Source organism: Coregonus clupeaformis, unplaced genomic scaffold (genome assembly GCF_020615455.1).
Source record: "Coregonus clupeaformis isolate EN_2021a unplaced genomic scaffold, ASM2061545v1 scaf0668, whole genome shotgun sequence".
Classification (NCBI taxonomy): Eukaryota; Metazoa; Chordata; class Actinopteri; order Salmoniformes; family Salmonidae; genus Coregonus; species Coregonus clupeaformis.
In genome coordinates, this window is record NW_025534123.1 from 131,863 (window position 1) to 153,318 (window position 21,456).

General features: G+C 47.8%; 1 protein-coding gene across 1 annotated transcript; it reads right to left on the reverse strand.

Moving 5' to 3' along the window:
* Nucleotides 1–1,670: 1,670 nt before the first annotated feature.
* LOC121536346 (potassium voltage-gated channel subfamily A member 1) lies at nt 1,671–3,706 on the reverse strand. Its single transcript, XM_041843621.2, is given in 2 exon segments — nt 1,671–1,912; nt 1,914–3,706. Coding segments are annotated over 2 exon segments (1,689 nt in total). The 5' UTR covers nt 3,471–3,706; the 3' UTR covers nt 1,671–1,780.
* Between the last annotated feature and the right edge of the window lie 17,750 nt (nt 3,707–21,456).

A 21,456-nucleotide genomic window follows, 5' to 3' on the forward strand; every position in this document is an offset into this window, starting at 1 on the left:
CACTGGGGCAAAGCTCCCTGCCATCCAGGACCTCTATACCAGGCGGTGTCAGAGGAAGGCCCTCAAAATTGTCAAAGACTCCAGCCACCCTAGTCATAGACTGTTCTCTCTGCTACCGCACGGCAAGCGGTACCGGAGTGCCAAGTCTAGGTCCAAAAGACTTCTCAACAGCTTCTACCCCCAAGCCATAAGACTCCTGAACAGCTAATCATGGCTACCCGGACTATTTGCACTGCCCCCCACCCCATCCTTTTTACGCTGCTGCTACTCTGTTAAGTATTTATGCATAGTCACTTTAACTCTACCCACATGTACATATTACCTCAACTACCTCAACTAGCCGGTGCCCCCGCACATTGACTATGCAACGGTACCCCCCTGTATATATAGCCTCCCTACTGTCACTTTATTTTACTGTATATATAGCCTCCCTACTGTCACTTTATTTTACTGTATATATAGCCTCCCTACTGTCACTTTATTTTACTTCTGCTCTTTTTTTCTCAACACTTTTTTGTTGTTGTTTTATTCTTACTTTTTTGTTTAAAATAAATGCACTGTTGGTTAAGGGCTGTAAGTAAGCATTTCACTGTAATGTCTGCACCTGTTGTATTCGGCGCATGTGACCAATAAGATTTGATTTGATTTGATTTGATTTGATTTGATATTACGGACATCTAGACCCAGGCTATCTAGGGTTGTGTGTATTTTATGTTAATGTAGAGACCCAGGCTATCTAGGGTTGTGTGTATTTTATGTTAATGTAGAGACCCAGGCTATCTAGGGTTGGTGTATTTTATGTTAATGTAGAGACCCAGGCTATCTAGGGTTGATGTATTTTATGTTAATGTTGAGACCCAGGCTATCTAGGGTTGATGTATTTTATGTTAATGTAGAGACCCAGGCTATCTAGGGTTGATGTATTTTATGTTAATGTAGAGACCCAGGCTATCTAGGGTTGATGTATTTTATGTTAATGTAGAGACCCAGGCTATCTAGGGTTGTGTGTATTTTATGTTAATGTAGAGACCCAGGCTATCTAGGGTTGATGTATTTTATGTTAATGTTTAGACCCAGGCTATCTAGGGTTGATGTATTTTATGTTAATGTAGAGACCCAGGCTATCTAGGGTTGATGTATTTTATGTTAATGTAGAGACCCAGGCTATCCAGTATTTGATGTGTGTGTTTATGTATTTCTCAGTGGTTTCCATCTAGACGGGTGTGTGTGATGTGCTTACCAGATCAAGAGGATTATAATGAGCTTTTTATAAATCAACTCTCGTTTCTCTAAAACTTTTCAGGATTGTAACGTGTTGATCTTGGACTGCGACAGCAGAACCTTAGACCCTGTTCCCTTTATAGGGCCCTACTGTTGACCAGGGCACAGAGAGATGAAAAGTAGTGCACTATGCAGGGAATAGGGTGTCATTTGGGACCTACGTTTATGCTGTCGTTTAGGCTTAAAACCCATTAATGCCAGGGGGTATTTTATACGTCAACTCTGAAAATAAGCAATGCCATCATAGAAAAACACACTGGTCTCTATTCAATTAGTTACTATAAAAAAAATAGAATTCACCCTGTCTGTCTGTCTGTCTGTGGGGACTACTGTCTGTCTGTCTGTCTGTCTGTCTGTGGGGACTACTGTCTGTCTGTCTGTCTGTCTGTCTGTCTGTCTGTGGGGACTACTGTCTGTCTGTCTGTGTCGGTGGGACTACAGGTCCGTCTCTGTCTGTGTCGGTGGGACTACAGGTCCGTCTCTGTCTGTGTCGGTGGGACTACAGGTCCGTCTCTGTCTTGTTCAGACAGAACGCGTAAAGGGATCTTTTAATGTTCATGCTGCTATTAGCCTTGATATTGTGCTTCTCCACGCCTGTTCCGTCCTCCTCGTCTCCCGACTTGGCAGACCCCCTTACTGCCCTTTCTCTTTAGCTGAGGACTGTCCTGACTGCTGTTGGGCGGGTCGTCTTTCAGAGAAGACTGGTCCTGGTCCGTCTCTCTGTGATAGAAATAGTTAAAGTTGGACACGATGACAGGCACCGGCAGCGCGATGGTCAGCACTCCCGCTATGGCGCAGAGCGAGCCCACTATCTTTCCCCCCACTGTCACTGGCCTCATGTCCCCGTAGCCCACTGTTGTCATGGTGACCACGGCCCACCAGAAGGCGTCGGGGATGCTGGAGAAATGCGACTCGGGCTCGTCCGCCTCGGCGAAGAACACTGCGCTGGAGAAGAGGATGACTCCGATGAAGAGGAAGAAGATGAGGAGGCCCAGCTCTCTCATACTGGCTTTGAGGGTTTGTCCCAATATCTGGAGACCCTTGGAGTGTCTGGACAGCTTGAAGATCCTGAACACCCTGACCAGCCGGATGACCCTGAGGATGGCCAGAGACATGGTCTGTCCGTTGCCGTGCTCCTGCGGTTCCTCCACCTGCTGCTCCGCCAGCTCCGTGCCCACCGTGATGAAGTAAGGCAGGATGGACATGATATCTATGATGTTCATGACGGTCTTAGAGAACTCCGACTTACTGGGGCAGGCGAAGAAGCGCACTATGAACTCGAAAGTGAACCATATCACGCAGGTGGTTTCCACTATGAAGAAGGGGTCCGTGAACGTGAGAGATGGCCGGGGAACGGTGCTGTTGCCTGGCCGGCTGGTGACCGGGAGCTCCCTCTCGTCCCTGAACTCCGGCAGCGTCTCCATGCAGAATGTGATGATGGATATGGTGATGACCAGCACTGAGACTATAGCGATGCCTCGCGCCGGGCTGGAGCTCTCGGGGTATTCGAATATGAGCCAGACCTGTTTCTGGAACTCGTTCTGTGGTAACGGTTTCTCCTCCTCTTTTATGAAGCCCTCGTCTTCTCTAAACCTCTCCATGGCCTCCTCCCCGAGCTTGTAAAACCGAATCTCGTCGGCGAACACGTCGATAGACACGTTGACAGGTCGTCTGATCTTACCTCCCGACTGATAGAAATATAGGATCCCGTCGAAACTTGGCCGGTTGCGGTCGAAAAAGTACTCGTTGCGGAGTGGGTCAAAGTATTTGATCCTCTTGTCGGGGTCCCCCAGTAAAGTATCGGGGAATTGGTTGAGGGTCCCCAGCTGTGTCTCGTACTTTAACCCTGCGATGTTGATCAGCACCCTCTCGTTGCCGTCCATGTCTCTGTTCTCAATATCCAACATGTCATCATCGAACAGATGGGGGCTGTGGTCTGCGCGCAAGAGCGCATCCATCGAGTTCTCGCTGCTGCGACTGAAAGTGTTATTCATGTCGTTGATCTTCCACGACCTTGGTCTGGGACTCCCGAGTGTATTCAGCTGTTTGTGACCGCTGTAGCCCAGCTCGCTGAGTGCGCTCTGGACGAACGGCGGTTGAGGGTGATCCAGCGCGTTACGGCAGGCTTCATCTCCGCCAACGCTCCCCTTCGCTCCGCCGTTCTCAAAACTCACCAAGGCTATCTCCATACCGGATCCATTACATAAGCATACAGAAAAAGACTTGTAGAGTTGAACCAAACAAACAATATCCCCTCCTGGTCCTTACTCCAACGGTTTCCCCCGATAGCTGAATTGACAAGCAGCAGCTAAAGCTGGATCAAATCCAACGCGCCCCTCCGCCGCTAAAATAATACCGTATGTGTGTTTGGAACGCCGAGGCTAAACCATGAGCGCGCGAGCTCCCTGGTCTCTCTCTCTCTCGGTAAAGTAAGCAATACCATGAGAGAGCGAAAGAGAGAGAGAGAGAGAGAGAGAGAGAGAGAGAGAGAGAGAGAGAGAGAGAGAGAGAGAGAGAGAGAGAGAGAGAGAGAGAGAGAGAGAGGAGAGAGAGAGAGAGAGAGAGAGAGAGAGAGAGAGAGAGAGAGAGAGAGAGAGAGAGAGAGAGAGAGAGAGAGAGAGAGAGAGAGAGAGAGAGAGAGAGAGAGAGAGAGGAGAGAGAGAGAGAGGACCCCGGATGAGAAAGTAATGATTATTCCTGATGTCAAAAGAGCTGTTCAACCAACCGCGTTAGGGGAAGCCTTTGAAAATGTCTGTGGATGTTAGGCAATCTGTCATTCCTAACTCCGGGAGGGAGGGAGGGAGGAGGGAGGAGGGAGGAGGGAGGGAGGGAGGGAGGGGGGGGTGAAGTGGTGAGGGGGGAGGAGGGAGGAGGGAGGGGGTGGTGAAGTGGTGATGGGGGGAGAATTGTGCGTTTTTCCAGGTCTTGAATCTGAGAAGTGAGAACAACATATTGAGTTTGAATTTCCTTTTTAATTAAAATTAAAATATCACCCTTTTAATGTTTGCCTCATTTCTTCCAGTGTGGAAGCTTGGATGTATAACCAGATGTCCATTTAGCATGCTATCCATATAGGGTTCACCCAACGCCACTCCGTGTTCCGATCTCTAGAGATCAACGCTCCTTTGAGTATTGATTAAGGTCACATGCACCGCCTAGCTCTACTCCTATGCTCCTACGTTTTAGACCAGTCTGAAACACCCAAACTAGCTGTCAGATTACGACCAAGCAGAAGGGTGCTCCCAAATCAAAATAAATAGACCCCTAATCTGGCATGCCTTTTGACATGACCTCCCCCCCTACTAACTCAATCCAGTAGTCACCGTGCTAAGAAGATACCAGCCCCCCCCAGATGAGAGTCCAGCTCTGTCCCAGAACAGGATCCTTGAATACCCCCTGACACGTTGGGCAGTGATCTATCTGGGTGGCTTTGATCGTCTGACATGTAGAAGAGAAGGTGAGAGGCTGGAGGGGCTCAGCTTGGTGACAGACATACTGCCCGCCCTGCCGTGGCCGTGTGTCTATCCTGGCAGACACACAGGGTAGTGGGCAGGCAGGCAGGAATAGGATGTCCGGGCGGGAGGCAGACACACAGGGCAGTGGGCAGGCAGGCAGGAATAGGATGTCCGGGCGGGAGGCAGACACACAGGGCAGTGGGCAGGCAGGCAGGAATAGGATGTCCGGGCGGGAGGCAGACACACAGGGTAGTGGGCAGGCAGGCAGGAATAGGATGTCCGGGCGGGAGGCAGACACACAGGGCAGTGGGCAGGCAGGCAGGAATAGGATGTCCGGGCGGGAGGCAGACACACGGGGGTAGTGGGCAGGCAGGCAGAAATAGGATGTCCGGGCGGGAGGCAGACACACGTCACAGGGGGAAGGCAGGCCGGCCATGTTGTCAGACAGAACAGAGAGCAAAAGCAGGATAGGATCACTGGACAGACACAGGACAGGATCACTGGACAGACACAGGACAGGATCACTGGACAGACACAGGACAGAGCAGAGCCTGGTAAGGCAGCCAGTTGGGTAGTCTCATTGACAGACAGGCAGGCAGGCAGGCAGGCAGGCAGGCAGGCAGACAGACAGAGCCAACCAGGGTAAGGCAGGCAGGCAGGCAGGCAGACAGACAGACAGACAGACAGACAGACAGACAGACAGACAGACAGAGCCAACCAGGCTAAGGCAGAGAGGCAGGCAGCAGTGTGTCTGTGTCTCTCTCCCAGCAGCAGCACGTGCTAAGCTGTCAGCGGTCCGCTCCGCTCCGCTCGGCCAGCACTGATTGTTCTCATTAGTAGCTGGAGCCTGGGAGGGCTGGAGGGGCTGCTAGGAGCTGGATTACTGCTACTGCTGGAGCCAGAGCTCCCTCCCTCCCTCCCCGTCCCCTCACTAAGACCTCTAACCCCCTCTTCATATGCCACATCACCCCTTCCAACCACCAGAGGGGCTTCCCCCACCCCCCTTCCCTCCCAAAATAACAGAACATTGTCTGTTTGTTGGAGCCTGGGCTATCTGAGCAGAGTCCAGCTGCCTGTCCACGATGCCCTCTCTGCCTCCCTCCACAAGGTCCTCAAACCCCTCCTGTGCCTCATCACGTCTTCCTTCCTTCTTGCCTCCCTCCAGAGGGGATCCCTTTGTCCTCGCTCACCAAACAAGCCTAGGTTGTTGGGTCTTAGGAGGAAGGAGTGGGTCTGTTGTGTGTTAGAGCAGCAGCCTCAGTGGTAATGAGTGGGTCTGTTGTGTGTTAGAGCAGCAGCCTCCTCAGTGGTAATGAGTGGGTCTGTTGTGTGTTAGAGCAGCAGCCTCCTCAGTGGTAATGAGTGGGTCTGTTGTGTGTTAGAGCAGCAGCCTCCTCAGTGGTAATGAGTGGGTCTGTTGTGTGTTAGAGCAGCAGCCTCCTCAGTGGTAATGAGTGGGTCTGTTGTGTGTTAGAGCAGCAGCCTCCTCAGTGGTAATGAGTGGGTCTGTTGTGTGTTAGAGCGGCAGCCTCCTCAGTGGTAATGAGTGGGTCTGTTGTGTGTTAGAGCAGCAGCCTCAGTGGTAATGAGTGGGTCTGTTGTGTGTTAGAGCGGCAGCCTCCTCAGTGGTAATGAGTGGGTCTGTTGTGTGTTAGAGCAGCAGCCTCAGTGGTAATGAGTGGGTCTGTTGTGTGTTAGAGCGGCAGCCTCCTCAGTGGTAATGAGTGGGTCTGTTGTGTGTTAGAGCAGCAGCCTCAGTGGTAATGAGTGGGTCTGTTGTGTGTTAGAGCGGCAGCCTCCTCAGTGGTAATGAGTGGGTCTGTTGTGTGTTAGAGCAGCAGCCTCAGTGGTAATGAGTGGGTCTGTTGTGTGTTAGAGCAGCAGCCTCCTCAGTGGTAATGAGTGGGTCTGTTGTGTGTTAGAGCAGCAGCCTCAGTGGTAATGAGTGGGTCTGTTTTGTGTTAGAGCAGCAGCCTCCTCAGTGGGAATGAGTGGGTCTGTTTTGTGTTAGAGCAGCAGCCTCCTCAGTGGTAATGAGTGGGTCTGTTGTGTGTTAGAGCGGCAGCCTCCTCAGTGGTAATGAATGCAGCTGTTTCGGGTCCACTGAAGCGGACTGCGACCGTATCAGAACTGTGAAGTTCAGCACCACTGAAGCGGACTGCGACCGTATCAGAACTGTGAAGTTCAGCACCACAGGACAGTGGACAGTGATCATCTTAGACGCATTCACAAATTGTTACTAAACTGAACAAAAATATAAACGCAACATGTAAAGTGTTGGTCCCATGTTTCATGAGCTGAAAGAAAAGATCCCAGAAATGTTCCAAGCTTATTTCTCACAATTATTTTGCACACATTTTTTACATCCCTGTTAGTGAGCATTTCTCCTTTGCCAAATAAATCCATCCACCTGACAGGTATGGTATATCAAGAAGCTGATTAAACAGCATGATCATTAGACAGGTGGACCTCATGCTGGGGACAATAAAAGGCCACTAAAATGTGCAGTTTTGTCACACAACACAATGCCACTGATGTCTTGAGGGAGCGTGCAATTGGCATGCTGACTGCAGGAATGTCAGAGAATTGAATGTTCATTTCTCTACCATAAGCCGCCTCCAACATCGTTTTAGAGAATTTGGCAGTATGTTCAACCGGCCTCACAACCGCATACCACGTGTAACCACGCCAGCCCAGGACCTCCACATCTGGCTTCTTCACCTGCGGGATCATCTGAGACCAGCCACCCGGAGAGATAATGAAACCGAATAATTTCCGCACAAACTTTCAGAAACAGTCCGTGTGCTCGTCGTCCTCACCAGGGTCTTGACCTGACTGCAGTTCGGCATTGCTGATGTCAACGTTGTGAACAGAGTGCCCCATGGTGGCGGTGGGGTTATGGTATGGGCAGGCATAAGCTACAGACAACGAACACAATTGCATTTTATCGATGGCAATTTGAATGCAAAGAGATACCGTGACGAGATCCTGAGGCCCCATTGTCGTACCATTCATCCGCCGCCATCACCTCATGTTTTAGCATGATAATGAACGGCCCCATGTGGAAGCTGAACATTTCCAAGTTCTTCCATGGCCTGCATACTCACCAGACATGTCAGCCATTGAGCATGTTTGGGATGCTCTGGATTATGACAGCGTGTTCCAGTTCCTGCCAAAATCCAGCAACTTCCCACAGCCATTGAAGAGGAGTGGGACAACATTCCACAGGCCACAATCAACAGCCTGATCAACTCTATGCGAAGGAGATGTGTTGCGCTGCATGAGACAAATAGTGGTCACACCAGATACTGACTGGTTTTCTGATCTACGCCCCCACTTTCTGTGACCAACCGATGCATATCTATCTTCCAAGTCATGTGAAATCCATAGATTTGGGCTTCATTTATTTATTTAAATGAACTGATTTCCTTATATGAACTGTAACTCAGTAAAATCTTTGAAATTGTTGCATATTGCGTTTGTATTTCTGTTCAGTGTAGATAGTTAGTTTGGCCTGGCTGTCATTGGGATAGGTCCCCTCTCCTGACTGTACTGGGGTCCTGTGCTCCTCCTGTCATTGGGATAGGTCCCCTCTCCTGACTGTACTGGGGTCCTGTGCTCCTCCTGTCATTGGGATAGGTCCCCTCTCCTGACTGTACTGGGGTCCTGTGCTCCTCCTGTCATTGGGATAGGTCCCCTCTCCTGACTGTACTGGGGTCCTGTGCTCCTCCTGTCATTGGGATAGGTCCCCTCTCCTAACTGTACTGGGGTCCTGTGCTCCTCCTCTCATTGGGATAGGTCCCCTCTCCTGACTGTACTGGGGTCCTATGCTCCTCCTGTCATTGGGATAGGTCCCCTCTCCTGACTGTACTGGGGTCCTGTGCTCCTCCTGTCATTGGGATAGGTCCCCTCTCCTGACTGTACTGGGGTCCTGTGCTCCTCCTGTCATTGGGATAGGTCCCCTCTCCTGACTGTACTGGGGTCCTGTGCTCCTCCTGTCATTGGGATAGGTCCCCTCTCCTAACTGTACTGGGGTCCTGTGCTCCTCCTCTCATTGGGATAGGTCCCCTCTCCTGACTGTACTGGGGTCCTATGCTCCTCCTGTCATTGGGATAGGTCCCCTCTCCTGACTGTACTGGGGTCCTGTGTTCCTCCAGGCCTTGAGATCTGTAGAGCTACCAACCAGGGTTGGCTATCATTTCACTTTTACATTCAGGATGTATGAATTAGCCTCATAGGAAACAATGGAGCCCTTCTCCTATTCATGAATTAACTTCTGAACTGAGCCCAACCCTGACATCCTCTCCCTTCCTCCTCCTCCTCCTCCTCCTCCTCCTCCTCCTCCTCCTCCTCCTCTTCTCCTCCCCCCTCATCCCCCCTCCTCATTCTCCAACCTCCCCTCACCCCCCCCCCTCATTCTCCAACCCCCCTCTCCGTCCCCTCAACACACCACACACCGTATGTCTCAGGGCCTCCGTCCCCTCAACACACCACACACCGTGTGTCTCAGAGCCTCCGTCCCCTCAACACACCACACACCGTGTGTCTCAGAGCCTCTGTCCCCTCAACACACCACACACCGTGTGTCTCAGAGCCTCTGTCCCCTCAACACACCACACACCGTGTGTCTCAGAGCCTCCGTCCCCTCAACACACCGTGTCTCTCAGAGCCTCCGTCCCCTCAACACACCACACACCGTATGTCTCAGAGCCTCCGTCCCCTCTCACACCGTGTCTCTCAGAGCCTCCGTCCCCCCACACACCGTGTGTCTCAGAGCCTCCGTCCCCCCACACACCGTGTGTCTCAGAGCCTCCGTCCCCCCACACCACACACCGTGTGTCTCAGAGCCTCCGTCCCCTCAACACACCACACACCGTGTGTCTCAGAGCCTCCGTCCCCTCAACACACCACACACCGTATGTCTCAGAGCCTCCGTCCCCTCAACACACCACACACCGTGTGTCTCAGAGCCTCCGTCCCCTCAACACACCACACACCGTGTGTCTCAGAGCCTCCGTCCCCTCAACACACCACACACCGTATGTCTCAGAGCCTCCGTCCCCTCAACACACCACACACCGTGTGTCTCAGAGCCTCCGTCCCCCCACACACCACACACCGTATGTCTCAGAGCCTCCGTCCCCTCTCACACCGTGTGTCTCAGAGCCTCCGTCCCCCCACACACCGTGTGTCTCAGAGCCTCTGTCCCCTCTCACACCGTGTGTCTCAGAGCCTCCGTCCCCTCAACACACCGTGTGTCTCAGAGCCTCCGTCCTCAGAGCCTCCGTCCCCTCAACACACCGTATGTCTCAGAGCCTCCGTCCCCTCAACACACCACACACCGTGTGTCTCAGAGCCTCCGTCCCCCTACACACCACACACCGTGTGTCTCAGAGCCTCCGTCCCCTCACACCGTGTGTCTCAGAGCCTCCGTCCTCAGAGCCTCCGTCCCCTCAACACACCACACACCGTGTGTCTCAGAGCCTCCGTCCCCTCAACACACCACACACCGTATGTCTCAGAGCCTCCGTCCCCTCAACACACCACACACCGTGTGTCTCAGAGCCTCCGTCCCCTCAACACACCACACACCGTATGTCTCAGAGCCTCCGTCCCCTCAACACACCACACACCGTGTGTCTCAGAGCCTCCGTCCCCTCAACACACCACACACCGTGTGTCTCAGAGCCTCTGTCCCCTCAACACACCACACACCGTATGTCTCAGAGCCTCCGTCCCCTCAACACACCACACACCGTGTGTCTCAGAGCCTCCGTCCTCTCAACACACCGTGTTGCATAATCACAGAACACTCACAGGACTTGGCCTGGATTGATTTTGACGTCATATGCGTAATATTGTTGAGCAGCGTGTGTGTGTGTGTGTGTGTTTGTGTGTGTGTGTGTGTGTGCGCATGTGTGTGTGTGTTTGTGCGCGCGCATGTGTGTGTGCGCATGTGTGTGTGTGTGTGTGTGTGTGTGTGTGTGTGTGTGTGTGTGTGTGTGTGTGTGCGCGCTTGCAGGTGTGTTCTATCTCCCTCTCCATTACTCTCTGTTCTCCTCTAGTCATGTTTAGTACTGGAAGACATGATGCATTATTAAACCCTCATTACATCATATGAAGACATCAACAACAGACCTGGGTTAAACCCTCATTACATCATATGGAGACATCAATAACAGACCTGGGTTAAACCCTCATTACATCATATGAAGACATCAACAACAGACCTGGGTTAAACCCTCATTACATCATATGAAGACATCAACAACAGACCTGGGTTAAACCCTCATTACATCATATGAAGACATCAACAACAGACCTAAGTTAAACCCTCATTACATCATATGAAGACATCAACAACAGACCTGGGTTAAATCCTCATTACATCATATGGAGACATCAATAACAGACCTGGGTTAAACCCTCATTACATCATATTGAGACATCAATAACAGACCTGGGTTAAACCCTCATTACATCATATGGAGACATCAATAACAGACCTGGGTTAAACCCTCATTACATCATATGAAGACATCAACAACAGACCTGGGTTAAACCCTCATTACATCATATGAAGACATCAACAACAGACCTGGGTTAAACCCTCATTACATCATATGAAGACATCAACAACAGACCTGGGTTAAACCCTCATTACATCATATGGAGACATCAATAACAGACCTGGGTTAAACCCTCATTACATCATATGGAGACATCAATAACAGAACTGGGTTAAACCCTCATTACATCATATGGAGACATCAATAACAGACCTGGGTTAAATCCTCATTACATCATATGGAGACATCAATAACAGACCTGGGTTAAACCCTCATTACATCATATGGAGACATCAATAACAGACCTGGGTTAAACCCTCATTAAATCATATGAAGACATCAATAACAGACCTGGGTTAAACCCTCATTACATCATATGAAGACATCAACAACAGACCTGGGTTAAACCCTCATTACATCATATGAAGACATCAACAACAGACCTGGGTTAAACCCTCATTACATCATATGGAGACATCAACAACAGACCTGGGTTAAACCCTCATTACATCATATGGAGACATCAATAACAGACCTGGGTTAAACCCTCATTACATCATATGGAGACATCAACAACAGACCTGGGTTAAACCCTCATTACATCATATGGAGACATCAATAACAGACCTGGGTTAAAACCCTCATTACATCATATGGAGACATCAATAACAGACCTGGGTTAAACCCTCATTACATCATATGGAGACATCAATAACAGACCTGGGTTAAACCCTCATTAAATCATATGGAGACATCAATAACAGACCTGGGTTAAACCCTCATTACATCATATGGAGACATCAATAACAGACCTGGGTTAAACCCTCATTACATCATATGGAGACATCAATAACAGACCTGGGTTAAACCCTCATTACATCATATGGAGACATCAATAACAGACCTGGGTTAAACCCTCATTACATCATATGGAGACATCAATAACAGACCTGGGTTAAACCCTCATTACATCATATGGAGACATCAACAACAGACCTGGGTTAAACCCTCATTACATCATATGAAGACATCAATAACAGACCTGGGTTAAACCCTCATTACATCATATGAAGACATCAATAACAGACCTGGGTTAAACCCTCATTACATCATATGGAGACATCAACAACAGACCTAGGGTTAAACCCTCATTACATCATATGAAGACATCAATAACAGACCTGGGTTAAACCCTCATTACATCATATGGAGACATAACAACAGACCTGGGTTAAACCCTCATTACATCATATGGAGACATCAACAACAGACCTGGGTTAAACCCTCATTACATCATATGGAGACATCAATAACAGACCTGGGTTAAACCCTCATTACATCATATGGAGACATCAACAACAGACCTGGGTTAAACCCTCATTACATCATATGGAGACATCAATAACAGACCTGGGTTAAACCCTCATTACATCATATGGAGACATCAACAACAGACCTGGGTTAAACCCTCATTACATCATATGGAGACATCAATAACAGACCTGGGTTAAACCCTCATTACATCATATGGAGACATCAATAACAGACCTGGGTTAAACCCTCATTACATCATATGGAGACATCAATAACAGACCTGGGTTAAAACCCTCATTACATCATATGGAGACATCAACAACAGACCTGGGTTAAACCCTCATTACATCATATGGAGACATCAACAACAGACCTGGGTTAAACCCTCATTACATCATATGGAGACATCAATAACAGACCTGGGTTAAACCCTCATTACATCATATGGAGACATCAATAACAGACCTGGGTTAAACCCTCATTACATCATATGGAGACATCAAAAACAGACCTGGGTTAAACCCTCATTACATCATATGAAGACATCAATAACAGACCTGGGTTAAACCCTCATTACATCATATGGAGACATCAATAACAGACCTGAGTTAAACCCTCATTAAATCATATGAAGACATCAATAACAGACCTGAGTTAAACCCTCATTAAATCATATGGAGACATCAATAACAGACCTGGGTTAAACCCTCATTACATCATATGGAGACATCAATAACAGACCTGGGTTAAACCCTCATTACATCATATGGAGACATCAATAACAGACCTGGGTTAAACCCTCATTACATCATATGGAGACATCAACAACAGACCTGGGTTAAACCCTCATTACATCATATGAAGACATCAATAACAGACCTGGGTTAAACCCTCATTACATCATATGAAGACATCAATAACAGACCTGGGTTAAACCCTCATTACATCATATGGAGACATCAACAACAGACCTGGGTTAAACCCTCATTACATCATATGAAGACATCAATAACAGACCTGGGTTAAACCCTCATTACATCATATGGAGACATCAACAACAGACCTGGGTTAAACCCTCATTACATCATATGGAGACATCAACAACAGACCTGGGTTAAACCCTCATTACATCATATGGAGACATCAATAACAGACCTGGGTTAAACCCTCATTACATCATATGGAGACATCAACAACAGACCTGGGTTAAACCCTCATTACATAATATGGAGACATCAATAACAGACCTGGGTTAAACCCTCATTACATCATATGGAGACATCAACAACAGACCTGGGTTAAACCCTCATTACATCATATGGAGACATCAATAACAGACCTGGGTTAAACCCTCATTACATCATATGGAGACATCAATAACAGACCTGGGTTAAACCCTCATTACATCATATGGAGACATCAATAACAGACCTGGGTTAAACCCTCATTACATCATATGGAGACATCAACAACAGACCTGGGTTAAACCCTCATTACATCATATGGAGACATCAACAACAGACCTGGGTTAAACCCTCATTACATCATATGGAGACATCAATAACAGACCTGGGTTAAACCCTCATTACATCATATGGAGACATCAATAACAGACCTGGGTTAAAACCCTCATTACATCATATGGAGACATCAAAAACAGACCTGGGTTAAACCCTCATTACATCATATGAAGACATCAATAACAGACCTGGGTTAAACCCTCATTACATCATATGGAGACATCAATAACAGACCTGAGTTAAACCCTCATTAAATCATATGAAGACATCAATAACAGACCTGAGTTAAACCCTCATTAAATCATATGAATACATCAATAACAGACCTGAGTTAAACCCTCATTAAATCATATGAATACATCAGTAACAGACCTGAGTTAAACCCTCATTAAATCATATGAAGACATCAATAACAGACCTGAGTTAAACCCTCATTACATCATATGAAGACATCAAAAACAGACCTGGGTTAAACCCTCATTACATCATATGGAGACATCAATAACAGACCTGGGTTAAACCCTCATTACATCATATGAAGACATCAATAACAGACCTGGGTTAAACCCTCATTACATCATATGGAGACATCAATAACAGACCTGGGTTAAACCCTCATTACATCATATGGAGACATCAATAACAGACCTGGGTTAAACCCTCATTACATCATATGAAGACATCAAAAACAGACCTGGGTTAAACCCTCATTAAATCATATGAAGACATCAAAAACAGACCTGAGTTAAACCCTCATTAAATCATATGAAGACATCAAAAACAGACCTGAGTTAAACCCTCATTAAATCATATGAAGACATCAATAACAGACCTGGGTTAAACCCTCATTACATCATATGGAGACATCAATAACAGACCTGGGTTAAACCCTCATTACATCATATGAAGACATCAATAACAGACCTGGGTTAAACCCTCATTACATCATATGGAGACATCAATAACAGACCTGGGTTAAACCCTCATTACATCATATGAAGACATCAATAACAGACCTGGGTTAAACCCTCATTACATCATATGAAGACATCAATAACAGACCTGGGTTAAACCCTCATTACATCATATGAAGACATCAATAACAGACCTGAGTTAAACCCTCATTAAATCATATGAATAGATCAAAAACAGACGTTAACATCATAAACAGAGTTAAAGGGATGCAGACATACAGGCTGTTAGTTAGAGGGATGCAGACATACAGGCTGTTAGTTAGAGGGATGCAGACATACAGGCTGTTAGTTAGAGGGATGCAGACATACAGGCTGTTAGTTAGAGGGATGCAGACATACAGGCTGTTAGTTAGAGGGATGCAGACATACAGGCTGTTAGTTAGAGGGATGCAGACATACAGGCTGTTAGTTAGAGGGATGCAGACATACAGGCTGTTAGTTAGAGGGATGCAGACATACAGGCTGTTAGTTAGAGGGATGCAGACATACAGGCTGTTAGTTAGAGGGATGCAGACGTACAGGCTGTTAGTTAGAGAGATGCAGACGTACAGGCTGTTAGTTAGAGGGATGCAGACATACAGGCTGTTAGTTAGAGGGATGCAGACATACAGGCTGTTAGTTAGAGGGATGCAGACATACAGGCTGTTAGTTAGAGGGATGCAGACATACAGGCTGTTAGTTAGAGGGATGCAGACATACAGGCTGTTAGTTAGAGGGATGCAGACATACAGGCTGTTAGTTAGAGGGATGCAGACATACAGGCTGTTAGTTAGAGGGATGCAGACATACAGGCTGTTAGTTAGAGGGATGCAGACATACAGGCTGTTAGTTAGAGGGATGCAGACATACAGGCTGTTAGTTAGAGGGATGCAGACATACAGGCTGTTAGTTAGGAGGGATGCAGACATACAGGCTGTTAGTTAGAGGGATGCAGACATACAGGCTGTTAGTTAGAGGGATGCAGACATACAGGCTGTTAGTTAGAGGGATGCAGACATACAGGCTGTTAGTTAGAGGGATGCAGACATACAGGCTGTTAGTTAGAGGGATGCAGACATTCAGGCTGTTAGTTAGGGGGATGCAGACATACAGGCTGTTAGTTAGAGGGATGCAGACATACAGGCTGTTAGTTAGAGGGATGCAGACATACAGGCTGTTAGTTAGAGGGATGCAGACATACAGGCTGTTAGTTAGAGGGATGCAGACATTCAGGCTGTTAGTTAGAGGGATGCAGACATACAGGCTGTTAGTTAGAGGGATGCAGACATACAGGCTGTTAGTTAGAGGGATGCAGACATACAGGCTGTTAGTTAGAGGGATGCAGACATACAGGCTGTTAGTTAGAGGGATGCAGACATACAGGCTGTTAGTTAGAGGGATGCAGACATACAGGCTGTTAGTTAGAGGGATGCAGACATACAGGCTGTTAGTTAGAGGGATGCAGACATACAGGCTGTTAGTTAGAGGGATGCAGACATACAGGCTGTTAGTTAGAGGATGCAGACATACAGGCTGTTAGTTAGAGGGATGCAGACATACAGGCTGTTAGTTAGAGGGATGCAGACATACAGGCTGTTAGTTAGAGGGATGCAGACATACAGGCTGTTAGTTAGAGGGATGCAGACATACAGGCTGTTAGTTAGAGGGATGCAGACATACAGGCTGTTAGTTAGAGGGATGCAGACATACAGGCTGTTAGTTAGAGGGATGCAGACATACAGGCTGTTAGTTAGAGGGATGCAGACATACAGGCTGTTAGTTAGAGGGATGCAGACATACAGGCTGTTAGGTTAGAGGGATGCAGACATACAGGCTGTTAGTTAGAGGGATGCAGACATACAGGCTGTTAGTTAGAGGGATGCAGACATACAGGCTGTTAGTTAGAGGGATGCAGACATACAGGCTGTTAGTTAGAGGGATGCAGACATACAGGCTGTTAGTTAGAGGGATGCAGACATACAGGCTGTTAGTTAGAGGGATGCAGACATACAGGCTGTTAGTTAGAGGGATGCAGACATACAGGCTGTTAGTTAGAGGGATGCAGACATACAGGCTGTTAGTTAGAGGGATGCAGACATACAGGCTGTTAGTTAGAGGGATGCAGACATACAGGCTGTTAGTTAGAGGGATGCAGACATACAGGCTGTTAGTTAGAGGGATGCAGACATACAGGCTGTTAGTTAGAGGGATGCAGACATACAGGCTGTTAGTTAGAGGGATGCAGACATACAGGCTGTTAGTTAGAGGGATGCAGACATACAGGCTGTTAGTTAGAGGGATGCAGACATACAGGCTGTTAGTTAGAGGGATGCAGACATACAGGCTGTTAGTTAGAGGGATGCAGACATACAGGCTGTTAGTTAGAGGGATGCAGACATACAGGCTGTTAGTTAGAGGGATGCAGACATACAGGCTGTTAGTTAGAGGGATGCAGACATACAGGCTGTTAGTTAGAGGGATGCAGACATACAGGCTGTTAGTTAGAGGGATGCAGACATACAGGCTGTTAGTTAGAGAGATGCAGACATACAGGCTGTTAGTTAGAGGGATGCAGACATACAGGCTGTTAGTTAGAGGGATGCAGACATACAGGCTGTTAGTTAGAGGGATGCAGACATACAGGCTGTTAGTTAGAGGGATGCAGACATACAGGCTGTTAGTTAGAGGGATGCAGACATACAGGCTGTTAGTTAGAGAGATGTCAGGACACTACATGCTTTCTCTTTCCACATGACAGGCTCCATGCACCGCTCATCTCACCGTGCTCAACACTGCCTTTTGTCACTATTGTACATGGTGAGCCACGTGACGTAGTGCTGGATGGAGGACACATACTCACCATGTCCTGGAGCAGAGCACTGTAGTGTGCTGGTATGTGGATGTTTCCTGTCCACATTGGCGTTACTGAGGAGGAGCACACTGACAAAGACCATTATTTACCTAACAACACACACTCACCCCCCCCTCTCCTCTGGACACTGAAGGCCAGAGAGGGTGTGCTAGTTTCTTCTCCTACTAAAGGAGACGATGCTGACCTATTTAAAAAAAATTCCTTGGTTGGCCATAGCCTGTGGCTGGATTAGCAACACAAAGCAAGGTCTCTATATTTATCTCCTTATCTAACGCCCGGTCACCCCGCGCTACGTCATTATAACAACTACATCACGCATCCCAAATGGCACCCTAGTCCCTATGTAGTGAAATGGCACCCTAGTCCCTATGTAGTGAAATGGCACCCTAGTCCCTATGTAGTGAAATGGCACCCTAGTCCCTATGTAGTGAAATGGCACCCTAGTCCCTATGTAGTGAAATGGCACCCTAGTCCCTATGTAGTGAAATGGCACCCTAGTCCCTATGTAGTGAAATGGCACCCTAGTCCCTATGTAGTGAAATGGCACCTAGTCCCTATGTAGTGAAATGGCACCCTAGTCCCTATGTAGTGAAATGGCACCCTAGTCCTATGTAGTGAAATGGCACCCTAGTCCCTATGTAGTGAAATGGCACCCTAGTCCCTATGTAGTGAAATGGCACCCTAGACCCTATGTAGTGAAATGGCACCCTAGTCCCTATGTAGTGAAATGGCACCCTAGTCCTATGTGTAGTGAAATGGCACCCTAGTCCCTATGTAGTGAAATGGCACCCTAGTCCCTATGTAGTGAAATGGCACCCTAGTCCCTATGTAGTGAAATGGCACCCTAGTCCCTATGTAGTGAAATGGCACCCTAGTCCCTATGTAGTGAAATGGCACCTAGTCCCTATGTAGTGAAATGGCACCTAGTCCCTATGTAGTGAAATGGCACCCTAGTCCCTATGTAGTGAAATGGCACCCTAGACCCTATGTAGTGAAATGGCACCCTAGTCCCTATGTAGTGAAATGGCACCTAGTCCCTATGTAGTGAAATGGCACCCTAGTCCCTATGTAGTGAAATGGCACCCTAGTCCCTATGTAGTGAAATGGCACCCTAGTCACTATGTAGTGAAATGGCACCCTAGTCCCTATGTAGTGAAATGGCACCCTAGACCCTATGTAGTGAAATGGCACCCTAGTCCCTATGTAGTGAAATGGCACCTAGTCCCATGTAGTGAAATGGCACCCTAGACCCTATGTAGTGAAATGGCACCCTATGTAGTGAAATGGCACCCTAGTCCCTATGTAGTGAAATGGCACCCTAGTCCCTATGTAGTGAAATGGCACCCTAGTCCCTATGTAGTGAAATGGCACCCTAGACCCTATGTAGTGAAATGGCACCCTATGTAGTGAAATGGCACCCTAGTCCCTATGTAGTGAAATGGCACCCTAGTCCCTATGTAGTGAAATGGCACCCTAGACCCTATGTAGTGAAATGGCACCCTATGTAGTGAAATGGCACCCTAGTCCCTATGTAGTGAAATGGCACCCTAGACCCTATGTAGTGAAATGGCACCCTATGTAGTGAAATGGCACCCTAGTCCCTATGTAGTGAAATGGCACCCTAGACCCTATGTAGTGAAATGGCACCTATGTAGTGAAATGGCACCTAGTCCCTATGTAGTGAAATGGCACCCTAGTCCCTATGTAGTGAAATGGCACCCTAGACCCTATGTAGTGAAATGGCACCCTATGTAGTGAAATGGCACCTAGTCACTATGTAGTGAAATGGCACCCTAGTCCTATGTAGTGAAATGGCACCCTAGTCCCTATGTAGTGAAATGGCACCTAGTCCCTATGTAGTGAAATGGCACCCTAGTCCCTATGTAGTGAAATGGCACCTAGTCCCTATGTAGTGAAATGGCACCCTAGTCCCTATGTAGTGAAATGGCACCCTAGTCCCTATGTAGTGAAATGGCACCTAGTCCCTATGTAGTGAAATGGCACACTAGTCCCTATGTAGTGAAATGGCACCCTAGTCCCTATGTAGTGAAATGGCACCCTAGTCCCTATGTAGTGAAATGGCACCTAGTCCCTATGTGTGAAATGGCACCCTAGTCCCTATGTAGTGAAATGGCACCCTAGTCCCTATGTAGTGAAATGGCACCCTAGTCCCTATGTAGTGAAATGGCACCTAGTCCCTATGTAGTGAAATGGCACCCTAGTCCTATGTGAGTGAAATGGCACCCTAGTCCCTATGTAGTGAAATGGCACCCTAGTCCCTATGTAGTGAAATGGCACCCTAGTCCCTATGTAGTGAAATGGCACCCTAGTCCCTATGTAGTGAAATGGCACCCTAGTCCCTATGTAGTGAAATGGCACCTAGTCACTATGTAGTGAAATGGCACCCTAGTCCCTATGTAGTGAAATGGCACCCTAGTCCCTATGTAGTGAAATGGCACCCTAGTCCCTATGTAGTGGAATGACACCCTAGTCCCTATGTAGTGAAATGACACCCTAGTCCCTATGTAGTGAAATGGCACCCTAGTCCCTATGTAGTGAAATGACACCCTAGTCCCTATGTAGTGAAATGACACCCTAGTCCCTATGTAGTGAAATGGCACCCTAGTCCCTATGTAGTGAAATGACACCCTAGTCCCTATGTAGTGAAATGACACCCTAGTCCCTATGTAGTGAAATGGCACCCTAGTCCCTATGTAGTGAAATGGCACCCTAGACCCTATTTAGTGAAATGGCACCCTAGTCCCTATGTAGTGAAAGGGCACCCTAGTCCCTATGTAGTGAAATGGCACCTAGTCCCTATGTAGTGAAATGGCACCCTAGTCCATATGTAGTGAAATGGCACCCTAGTCCCTATGTAGTGAAATGGCACCCTAGTCCTATGTAGTGAAATGGCACCTAGTCCCTATGTAGTGAAATGGCACCCTAGTCCCTATGTGGTGAAATGGCACCTAGTCCCTATGTAGTGAAATGGCACCCTAGTCCCTATGTAGTGAAATGGCACCCTAGTCCCTATGTAGTGAAATGGCACCCTAGTCCCTATGTAGTGAAATGGCACCCTAGTCCCTATGTAGTGAAATGGCACCCTAGTCCTATGTAGTGAAATGGCACCCTAGTCCCTATGTAGTGAAATGGCACCCTAGTCCTATGTAGTGAAATGGCACCCCTGGTCCCTATGTAGTGAAATGGCACCCTAGTCCCTATGTAGTGAAATGGCACCTAGTCCCTATGTGAGTGAAAAGGCACCCTAGTCCCTATGTAGTGAAATGGCACCCTATGTAGTGAAATGGCACCTAGTCCCTATGTAGTGAAATGGCACCCTAGTCCCTATGTAGTGAAATGGCACCCTAGTCCCTATGTGGTGAAATGGCACCTAGTCCCTATGTAGTGAAATGGCACCTAGTCCTATGTAGTGAAATGGCACCCTAGTCCCTATGTAGTGAAATGGCACCTAGTCCCTATGTAGTGAAATGG